Source organism: Lissotriton vulgaris, chromosome 7, assembly GCF_964263255.1.
Source record: "Lissotriton vulgaris chromosome 7, aLisVul1.2, whole genome shotgun sequence".
In the NCBI taxonomy this organism is placed as follows: domain Eukaryota; kingdom Metazoa; phylum Chordata; class Amphibia; order Caudata; family Salamandridae; genus Lissotriton; species Lissotriton vulgaris.
Window position 1 is genome coordinate 392,791,972 of NC_141695.1, and position 11,339 is coordinate 392,803,310.

At 41.3% G+C, this 11,339-nt stretch overlaps 1 protein-coding gene across 1 annotated transcript; it reads left to right on the forward strand.

Moving 5' to 3' along the window:
* The first annotated feature begins 1,144 nt into the window (after nt 1–1,144).
* On the forward strand, nt 1,145–6,918 carry LOC147701727 (uncharacterized). The gene is made up of 3 exons (XM_086929362.1): nt 1,145–1,571; nt 1,875–2,609; nt 6,845–6,918. The coding sequence occupies exons 1-3, from the start codon at nt 1,145–1,147 to the stop codon at nt 6,916–6,918; spliced, it is 1,236 nt and encodes a 411-aa protein (XP_086785488.1).
* The last annotated feature ends 4,421 nt before the right edge of the window (nt 6,919–11,339 follow it).

Here is an 11,339-nt window from a genome sequence, read left to right on the forward strand (position 1 = left end):
CTCAGTCAATCGTGCATGCTTCGTTTCAGCAGAGGTGCAGAGAAATAGATAGACGGGCGTTTTCAATAAAAAGTTTTTTTGAATAGTCTTCTTTCTCAAGCATAAGAAATGAACTGCTACAATCATAAAACTGGTTGCAAAATATAATGCATACAGTAAAAAGAGTAGAATAAAATAATACTGTAAGAGCAATGTATGGTTAGTAACCCATAGATGAATACATACATAAATAACAGCGGCTAAAAAGTACTCAACTGGTGCTTCTAAAATACGCCTACCCCGATGTACCTAACCTAAGCTTAGTACGAGGGAAGAAGTAAGTGAGGTGTAGCATAAATTTAGTTTTCCTTTGCCAAGAATCTATCCAAGATTTCTCTTAGGGTCTAATCAGCTCCGTGCCTTTATTTAGAATGAAAAAGGTCAATCTCAGGACTCGATTTTCCAACAACACGCAAGGGTAGCTTGGAAACACTGGAGCTGGATTTCTCGGCAGGAAAAAAGACTGCGTCTCTCTCAGTGCGTCTGCTGGAGGGTCGGCTTGCTTCGGCACTTGCTGTAGCAGGATGCGTCGGGCAAGTAGATAGTCGAACTGCTCCAAACCATCGTGTGTTTGCTATGGCAAGTGTGTGCATATTTATACCTTGAAGGTGCTGAGTTTGATGTAAAGGTGGACATAATAACGTCATCAAAGAGTCTCTGTTCTTTGAAAACTCCATGGGCCAGATGCATCATGCAAACAAATAGCGAATCCTTAATTGCGATTATTAAGGAATCGCAAATAAGGACTCGCTATAGCCAATGCATGATGTGGATAGCGAAAAATCAAGGAATCGCTAAAAATCGCTAAATACTTTAGCGATTCCATGTAAAGTAATCGCAATAGTAAAATAATTCCAATCGCGCATTTTGCGATCCCGCAATTTGCGTAATCGCTAAATGCGATATCGCAATTAGCGAGTTCGCTAAAAGCGGGAGCGTGAAAAACTACAGAGTCGCATTGGGAGCAGGCTGATGACATCACAACCAGGAAGTCAATCAGCCCATGCTGCCACCTGTGCACAGTTGAACTCTGAGGCAGAAGCTGAGTGCAGGGAGTGAGAGCAGAAGCAAACAAACAGCAGGTTGCTAACTGGTGGAGACAGCCATGTCCCAACCAGCCACAGAGGAGGGAGCAGTGGCCAGGAAGCGCAAAATAAAATTCAGTGAGGGTGAACTTGACATCCTCATTGAAGAGGTTGCAAACAACCACGAAAAGTTATTTGGCAAGCTCTCCCTTAAAGTGCCAGAGGCAGACAAGAGGAGAATCTGGACCAGGATCAGGGACAAGGTGAATGCTGTGGGGGTCACACACCGCAGCATTGATGACCTCAAGAAGCGCTGGTACGACCTGCGCAGTCGTGCAAAGGAGAAGGTTGCTGAAAGGCTGAAGGAGGCGAAGGGGACTGGAGGAGGAGGCCCAACAGTCCCAGACAACACACCCCAGGAGGACATGATTGAGGGCACTATTGATCCTGAAGCAGTCGTAGGAGTGACAATCCTGGACACATCTGGGGCAGCCTGTAGCACACAAGGTAAGATGCATGACTATCAACAGCACAAAGCACATACTGATAGTGCCCAAATGTGATTTCACCTGCTAAAATTACAGCTAAAATAGTCCTGCACACATTTAACATAGGGAGCCCAATGCATCATGGTACTTGTAGTCAGTAGTACCCATGTGCCAGTTGGAATCCAACACAGTAAGCCCAAATGCTAATAATAAGCAGTACAGTGATAGATGAGAGACAGTCATAACAGAAAAGTGTCATTTTATTAAGGTTGTAGAACTATTGAAACACATGTATATAACATAGCACTGTTTCACATCACAGATGCAGCTGAAGGTAACACTGATGACAGTGATGTTGAAGAGAGCACACAGCCCAATCAAGAGACTGCGGCATCAAAACCTGTGTCACCACCATCCAAAGGAAAGGCACCAGCAAGACGCAGGGCCACAGTTGCACCACTACAGCCAATGGAGGTAGAACAGCATACATCTAGCACACCTACTACAAGCCGTGAAAGTGCCAGTCACACACCAACACCGCAGGCACATGTCCGGTCAGGATCACGACGCAGACCAAGGAGCCCTACTTTGTCCCAGGAAGCAGGAAGTCACAGTCAGTGGGGTGGCGTGGAGTCGCAGATGGTGCGGGTTCAGCGCGTGCAAGCTAGGCACATGGGAGCAATTGACCTGCAGATGACGGAAATGAACAGTAACATCACTGCAATGGCTGACAGTGTGAGGGAGCTCACAACTGCCATAGTGGAGGCTCACAGGGAATCCAACAACGCCCTCCTGGAGGTTGCACGTGTGATGCACGAGGGACACAATTCACAGAGGAAGAGGCATCGGCAGTTTCTCGCATGCATGGAGGCTTATACCAAGTCAAACACCAAGATAAGCACTAGCGTGTCACACCTGTCACGTCGGTCTGTGGGAATGCAGATTGACATGGCCCATTGTTGTGGGGATGTGTCCAAGGCACTGGGGCAAATTACTACAGCTGTGGAGATGATGCAGGCTAGCACTAGTGTTCAGGGCGACGTTACAGGGGAAGAGGGTAGTGAGGCTTCCAGCCTGAGCAGCATCAGTGCGCCACTCAACACTGTCAGGAGGAGCAGTAGCCGTAGGCAGGCACCTCCCGCAGCATCTACGAATGCAGATGCTGAAGCAGGAGAAAGACATTTGGGTGTGAGAGGGAGGAGACGGTAAAACAAATTGGAGGGGTGTTAGACCTCATGGTGACGTAACCATGTTCAAGACATTCTTAGTGACTGCATGACAAGTCCTTAGTGTGTCTCCTCTGTCCATTGGTGCATGGGGTTAATGTGCTAATGGACAGCATTTCAGGTTGTATTGACACCCCATACCGCCAGCCGTGATAATAAATAGTTAACCTACAAATGCAAATGAGTGTTGTGTGTCATTGTTACATACCTTAGAAATAATGCTGGGTGATGTCTGCACGTTTCCTCTGTCCCTCCGCTGAACTGGCAATATGTGCACGGCGTGGTTGTGCTGGGGGCTGGTTGCCCTCTGTGTCAGATTCCTCGATGGGGATGCCTCTCCTTGTTGCTATGTTGTGCAACATTGCACATGCAGCAATTATCCTGCAGCAGGTTTCCGGTTGGTACAGCATAGCTCCTCCAGTTTTATGCAGGATGCGAAAGCGACTCTTGAGCAATCCAAATGTCCGTTCTATAACGTTACGTGTCCTGATGTGGGCTGCATTGTACCTCTGTTGTTGTGGACTGGCTGGGTTCAGGTAGGGAGTCAAGATGTAATGCCTCACCGCGTATGCACTGTCACCTACAGAGTAAGAGGCAAGATGTCAGAGTCACTTATGCATTGCCATGACTAAGTCAGTGATGTGTATAGTATTGCACTTACCTAGCAGGTGTCCATTGCCAAAATCTCCCCTGAGAAGACGTGTGTGCAAGCCGCTATGGCGGAAGATGTATGAATCGTGAGTGCTTCCTGGGTATTGTGCGACAAGGTCGGTGATGATGTTTTCCGCATTGCACACTGCTTGAACATTGATTGAGTGATATGCTTTACGGTTGCGGAATATATACTCATTCACGGCAGGGGGACATATGGCTACGTGGGTGCAATCAATGCATCCAATCACGTGTGGGAACCTTGCTACTTGGTAGAAGTCCTGTTTTGTTTGGCTCAATTCCTTTGGGGTTGTGGGGAAGGAGATGTGGTTGTTGATGACAGTCATCATGGCGGCCAGGAAGGATTTGAAGAACCGCGAAAGGGAGCTCTGTGATACCCCTCCTGCTTCTGCCACTATGTCCTGGAAGCTACCTGAGGCAAGGAGGTGGAGGCTACATAGCACCTGGACATGAGTAGGTATAGCCTGGCTCCTATGTGTTTGGCGCTGCAATAGTGGGTCCAATTCATCTATTAAGTCCAGTATCATAGCAGCATTCATCCTGTACTTATCATAAATTTGCTCAGCTGTCTGTCCTAACAATGTGATGCGCAGACGGAAGATTCTATCCTGGATTCTCCTTCTGGCCTGGCCTGCTGCAAGTATCCTTCTCCTCCTCGCAAATATGTAGAGTCCTGCCATTGTGGAAGGCCACTGGGGCCTCATGGGAGTGTTTAAATACACCTCTGATGTCAGGCAGGTGAGTGGGAATTTTTTTTTTTTTTTACCACCTGATTGTGATTCCCTGTAAACTGCTCTTGCTAAATAGCGAATAATGACGGAATCGCAATTTGCGATATTACATGCATGGGAAAATGCGATTTTATAGCGAACTCGCTATTTGGATATTGCGATTTCGCTATATTAATCGCAATTTCTTGGTTTCTCGCTACTTGCGAGTCGCAAATGGGGTTTGGCTTTGATTCTGCGATTATATAGCGATTTCGCAATTTTGCGTTTGCGAATTTGCTTTTTCTAGCGATTTCTCTTCATGCATGCCGTTTCTTTCCATTGCGATCGCAATTGGTAATTCGCACCAGTTGCGCTCGCAATTTTGGTTGATGCATCTGGCCCCATGAGTTCTTGGACAAGTCAGTATTCGAGCAAGGGGAAGTCCTGAGCTGCTGAAGCCGAGTTTTCCAAGAAATCGTTGTGGGTTTTTGGAACTAGTGGAAGTAGCCCTGCCGAATTTGGACTGTATGAGCTATGTCTAAATATGGTTATGATTTCTATGCCTATATAAGGATGTGGTGATTTATACCTATATAAGGGCATGAATCGGGAAAATTACAATGGGGTCCTAAAATACTATTATTATGTCCCCATAACAATAGGTCCAGTGATTCCAGTGTTCGAAAACCAGAAAATAAAAGAACCATCGTTAACTATCCCTTTGAATCAAAGTTTACAAAAAGTAAAAGAAAAGGTTTATCCAGATTTGTCCGAGGTTAGGCACACTAGTCAGATGACACCGCCTGACTTGACCTTTAATCAAAGTCTCCTTTATAAGTTTCCAATGGGTGCAGAATTAGGTTCCACAAAAATCGGAAGAAGTATAAAGAAAATGTACTTGTCACAAACCCCTGTAGACCCGACAGAACAAGAATTACGTGATTGGTTTAAAACATTAAAAGTAAAGGATCAAGAACCTAAAATGTTAGATGTGGTCAGATTGAAAATTGACATGGAAGAATTAATAATTGGGACAAATGGAACAGATAGATTAAAAGCATACCAAGATGATGAATTAATGTTCATGTGTAAAAGCATTACATGGAGAGCGAAAAACCTGCATGATCGATTAGAAGGATTGGCGAGTGAACTCAATATAGATTTTGCAAAGAATAAATTATTACAAAAACCTTACAGAGTAGATTTTACTGAGAAGGATATTGACAACATGAAAACTGCTGGAAGATTAACTCAGATAAAAGAATTAATTGGAGGGTATGTGCATGTTCCTTGGACTAGACAGGATATATTGTCATTCACAAATGATTTCCCCAGGTTACGAGAAAAACCAGTAGAATGGTATCGACAAGTGGATCAATTTGTAAAGGTCTCAAAAGTATTAAGGGAAGATTTAGATGGACTGTTTGGCATATTAGTACCAGCAGGCATATGGTCTGAGTGCAAGATTACTGTGGACTGGCCAAAAACAGAATATCCACGAGATCCTAGAACAGGTGCTCCTGGACCTGAAGTAATGCAAAAGTATGAACAGGTAATAGTATTCTTGAAGAATAAAATCCCACCAAAAGAGACTGATTGGGTCAAGATTGACAGGACATTGCAGGAACCTAAAGAATCAGTACATTCATTTTATGAGCGATTGCTGCTAGTGTTTAAGCAATACAGTGGATATGAAGAGTTTAGTGAAAAGGACATGAGTCATTTTGTGTATCGCTTTGTTTTTAGATTAATACCAGAGATAGGAGACGTGATCAAGCCTAATTTGATGGGATGGCAGTCATGTTCTGTAGATAAAGTTTTGAGGCATGCGAAATATTGCAGTGATGAGATTGAGGTTAAGCAAAGAAAGCTTAAAGAAAAAGCAATGTGGGCGCAGGTGAAAGTGGCTGAACATCATGTAGCTCAATTAGAAAATAAAAATTCAGAAGGAGATCAAGTAAGAATGAAGGGAAATTTGAAGAAAACAAAAGTAATGGTTAGTTTGGATGAGGCCAAGAAAAAGTTTCCCTGTTTCAATTGCGTCAGGTTAGGGCATTGAAAGAAAGAGTGTAAATTTGCCCCAAGAGTTAATCCTGAAAATACATCATTGAATCCGCAGGTGCAGAATGAGGTAATTCAACAGCCATCGCCACAGCAGCAGGTAGTTACCCAACAGAGTCAGGTGCCACAACCACCACTTCCACACAGTATAAATCTACAGAAATACAGTGCAGAGACAGGATTCTTTGGAGGAGAACAGGTAACGAGATTACCTAGAGTGAATGTGAGTTCGCAGTATTGGTTGAAGGAAGATGGGAGTGAGTCGGATGACAGCTTCTGACGGTGCCTGAGAGAGGGAGAAGAGTGCGTACTAGGCGCAACTCTAGGGGTAGATCAATCTGGTCCTTTTGTGAATGGGAAGGTGAATGATGTAAATATGACTTTCCTAGTGGACACATGTGCTACCCGTTCTACTGTTAGATCAGTAGAAGTTCAAAATCTTCCTCTCTCAGGAGATAGTAGTAGGTGTAGCAAATAGACAGATCAAAAACATCCCTGACAGAACCAGTTGAAGTGGAAATTGGAAAATGTAAAGATATGCATAGATGTGTAGTGTGTGACAGTTAACCTTCTTGGCAGGGACATACTGTGTAAAATGAATTGTGCCATTTACTATTCCCCAGATAGCATTGAGCTTCAAACCCCAGATGAAGATAGTTTGTATAAAATGACTATGTCACTGATAGACTCAAAATGAAATAGTATGTTTCCTGTATTTGACCAAGAAAAGATACCTGGTAAGTTGAAAGAGTCAGTCAAAGAACAAGTGTGGGGTTTCACAGGAGAGGATATTGGATTAATGAAAGGTGTGGAATCTGTGAAAGTTTCTGTAAAGGAAGGAGTGAGTTACCAAAACATTCCCCAGTACAAAATGACAGAAGAAATAATTGAAGGAATAACTCCAGTGATAAACAAGATGATTGAACAAGGAATTTTGAGGGAAATAGTAAGCAGTCCATGTAATTCACCTATAATGGGATTGAAAAAGCCTAATGGAACATTTAGGATAATACAGAATTTGAGAAGAATTAATAAAATTGTTGTCCCATGTTGTCCTGTTGTACCAAACCCCACAGTAATACTGTACTAAATTCCACATGATGCAGAATGGTATACAGTCATTGACCTATGTAATGCGTTCTTTACAGTTCCATTACACCCAGATAGCCAACCAATATTGCTTTCCGGTTTAGAGACCGTATTTTGGTATGGTGCCGAATTCCTCAGGGGTATACTGAGAGTCCCTCCATCTTTAATCAGTTGTTAAAGAAATCATTGGAGAGTTTGAACATGGCTGGAAATTCAGTACCGGTTCAATATATTGATGACCAGTTAGTGGCATCAAGAAGCAAGGATGCTTGTGTTTCAGATACCATTGCATTACTGAACCATTTGGCAGTCGGAGGACATAAGGTGTCCCCATCAAAGTTACAGTTCTGTCAGAAAGAAGTACAATATTTAGGTCAAAAGATTGCCAAAAGAATCAGACAAGTTACTATAGGGAGAATCAAACTGATACAGGGAATGCAACCTCCTAAAACTCAGACATAAGTGAGAATGTTCCTAGGAATGGTAGGTTACTGTCGACAATGGATTAATGGAATTTCTCTGATAGCAAAATCATTGCAGAGATTGACAAGAGCAGAGGTAAGAGACCCAATTGTGCTTAACCAAACAGAAATGGAAGCTTTTGAACAATTAAAAACTAGCCGGTGTGAAGCACCAGCATTGGGAATGCCTGATTATGAGAAAGAGTTTGAACTGTATTGCAGTGAACGAGAGGGATGTACATTATCAGTTTTAATTCAACGACATGGAAAACTGAGAAAGCGAATTGCATATTTCCCAGCTGTTTTAGATCCAGTTGCTAAAGCATTGCCAGGATGTTTGAAAGCAATAGCTGCTACAAGTGTGAGCTTGGAACACAGTGAAGGTATAGTGATCGGATATCCTTTGAGGGTATATATACCTCATTCAGTGGTGATTCTACTCACTAGGACAAAGACACAGTTCCTTAAAAGTAACAGGATGACAAAATATGAGAAGGTAATTCTAGGTGCAGATAATGTTACAATTTCACGATGTGGAATGTAAATCCATCTACCCTGGACTGAAATGGCCTGATGCTTTGCCACTTGTTCTGATGACCCTCAGGAGCATACCTGATAAAAAGACAGGATTAACTATTGACTATTAATGATGATATCATACTGGATTATTGCAAAAATCTGTCTGACGTAGTGACTTCTGTGTTCCATCAGGTGGGAACTGAGGCAAACTCGAAAGAAAATTATTCAGCTCATGAGCTAGTCCCTGGAGATTTGGTTAGGATAAAAGTACACAGGAGAAGAAACTGCCTAGTTCCTTGTTGGCAGAAGCCCAGACAAGTCATTCTGGTCAGCACAACAGCAGCTAAATGTGCTGGTGTAAAGAGATGGGTGCATGCCAGCCACACAATCCGTGTGCCTGAGCCTGAAAATCCACAGGAAGAAGCAAAATCACAACTGACTTAGATTCTGAAGGTGAACAAGATAAAAATCCAGATACTGAAGCTCAACCTGTTCGTCGACATCTGGGAATATCGGATGCAAGTTCTGCGTCTGAAGGAGAAAGTGAAGTTGTTGAAGTACCAAATTCTGAAGATCGACCTGAAAGTCAAGATTTGGTAAGAACTGATTCCAGCAAGGACACTGAACAAAGTAAAGATAAAACTGGTAGTCAGATAAGTAATGAAAGACAGTCTGAAAGTTCTGAAAGCAGGAACCGGAATCTCAAAACTGGTGAAAAGGAAATAACTCACAATGAGGACGAGCTTCCAAGTACCAGCTATGGAGAGGTTCCTAACAGAGTAAAAGAACTGACCAAAGAGAAAACAGTTTCTATAAAGAAAACAGATATTGTAAAGTTCATCATAAATGAAACTAATGAGAAATCTGAAACTGAATCTGATGACAGTGAGGATGAAACTCAATTGAGGAGAAGCTCAAGAAAGAGAGCTTGGAGAGTGGAACGTAACACTGTTAGACCTGAAACCAAGAGACCACGTAAAGGAGATAATTGGCCTAAAGAAATTGATGGTCTGAAATTCAAACTGGCTAATAAAGCAAAAATCCAAGAGGATCAAGTCAATGAAATAACCAGTCAAAAGGAGTCATTGGGTAAAAAGATAGAAATTGTACAAAGGCCAAAAAGAGTGAGAAGACAAACTAAAAAATACAAGTCACCTAAGTGGACATATATGATTTTGCCTCCAATAAGTAAATAGCAGTCAAGAAAATTTGAATTGTCAGAGTGAAGAAAAAGAAAGTGAGTGAACCGTAACTCAAAAGAGGGAAAAAAGAAGTACCTAAACTTGGAAATTAAAGAAGAGAAAAGGTGAAGAAACAAGACTGTTGAAATTATTGATGGTAAGGACACTTTAAGTATGAAAGAGATTTGAAAGAGGCAATAAGGACAGGAAAGATTGTGGAAAGCGCTGTGTAAAAATATATATATGGCTACTAATGATGTAACGAGATCAAAATGCACAATATTTAGAAAATGGTGTAGAATGTGGTTAATATGTACAGGATTATTAATGTTTGTATGGTTGATTTTAGCTATTATAATTCCTTTCAGGCCAAATTTTGAAAAAGCAAAGGCACATGAGAGTATGAAAGAAAAGGCCTATGAGTCAAAGGGTGAAATGATGCATGTGTATAGACCTGAAGTACATCAAGATAACTCGATTAGTGGCTTTTCGGGGAACATGATTTCAAAGTTATTGTCTGAATATGTGAGAACGATGGATGCAAGTGACTGTTATGTCTGTGTGAAATTACTAGCATCTGTATCAGAGGGTGCGATGTACCATCACCTTCCACAACATATGGGGTTACATGTAGTGTGTTAGCTTTTTTATTTTATAGAACAGGGAGTATTATTATTCTAATTCTGATGATGTTTTTGCAAAATTGAAAATTGTAGCTGAATTGAATCACATCAAACCTGGAAAAGTTTTGGGAGAATACTTTTTGGAAACACAAAAACTGACCCATGATTATACCTTCAAACATAATTTGACTTGTAAAATGAGAAATGAGGAGAAAGCCTTTTTTGGATATGGTAGAGGAAAGAAGGAATCAGTACAAAAGGAAAGAAAAAGCAAAACAATCTAAATCTACAATGTGGACATTTGAGGATGATAATATAGGACTAATGTGAATGTGGCTATAAATATAGATACACGATTATTAGGGAAACTATGTATGCAAAGAGACAACACTGTGTATGATAATTATTTAGTGGGAGCAAGTCAATGTGAAGATACATATACTATAAAAGGGGGTTTGGGGATTTAAAGGAGGCAATGATCCAGTTTTTCCTCAGATTTATTTCTTATGTGGGAACAAAGCTTATTATAGATTGCCTGGTCACTCGTATGGGTCCTGGTATATAGACCTGGTATTTCCTAAAATTTTCCATGTAGATAGAGGAACTAATGGAATTCACGAGCTAGGTAAAACTTTAAGTCATAGAAGAAGGGAAAGTGGAATAGAAATAATAGGTGATGTATTTGGAGCATTGATACCAGCAGTGTGCATATACTTTAATGCAAACATAATTCGGAAATTGTCAACGATAGTAGATCGTTTGTCAACAGAGAACGTGGAAAGGGTGACACTGAAATGGAAGAGTTCAAAGAGAAACTTGGTCAAGATAGAAAGAAACTGGAAGAAACATGTTATAAAATGTATGACATTTTTGGGTGTTATTTGGTGAAAATCACCAAAGGGAGGAGTTGATGGAGAGAGGGTGGAAACAAAAATTGTTATATACCCCTCTTAAAGTAGCCTTTTTCCCATAACAGTAATATGTATTAATCATGTGGTTTTAAAATTAACCAACGTAGAATATAATGCACACGCACAAATACACGTGGGATACTAATTTGCTTATGTTGCGAATCATAATATACTAAGTGAAATTGTCATATTAACATAGTACGCAAATGTCATAATCTAACAAAAACTTGTGTATGTATGCTTTCTATATGTCTTATTGTGGTGGAAATGATGGAGAATGGTAAGAAAACAAGGCATAAATGTCGCTAAAATGCTAGGTAATAGCTAACAGGGT

Excerpts from the sequence above, each read along its gene's own strand:
- LOC147701727 (XM_086929362.1), top strand. The coding sequence starts at position 1,145 with ATGTCCCAACCAGCCACAGAGGAGGGAGCAGTGGCCAGGAAGCGCAAA. Across the intron at positions 1,572-1,874 it reads GGCAGCCTGTAGCACACAAG|ATGCAGCTGAAGGTAACACT; the intron begins GTAAGATGCATG and ends TTCACATCACAG. Across the intron at positions 2,610-6,844 it reads CGACGTTACAGGGGAAGAGG|ATAGCATTGAGCTTCAAACC; the intron begins GTAGTGAGGCTT and ends ACTATTCCCCAG.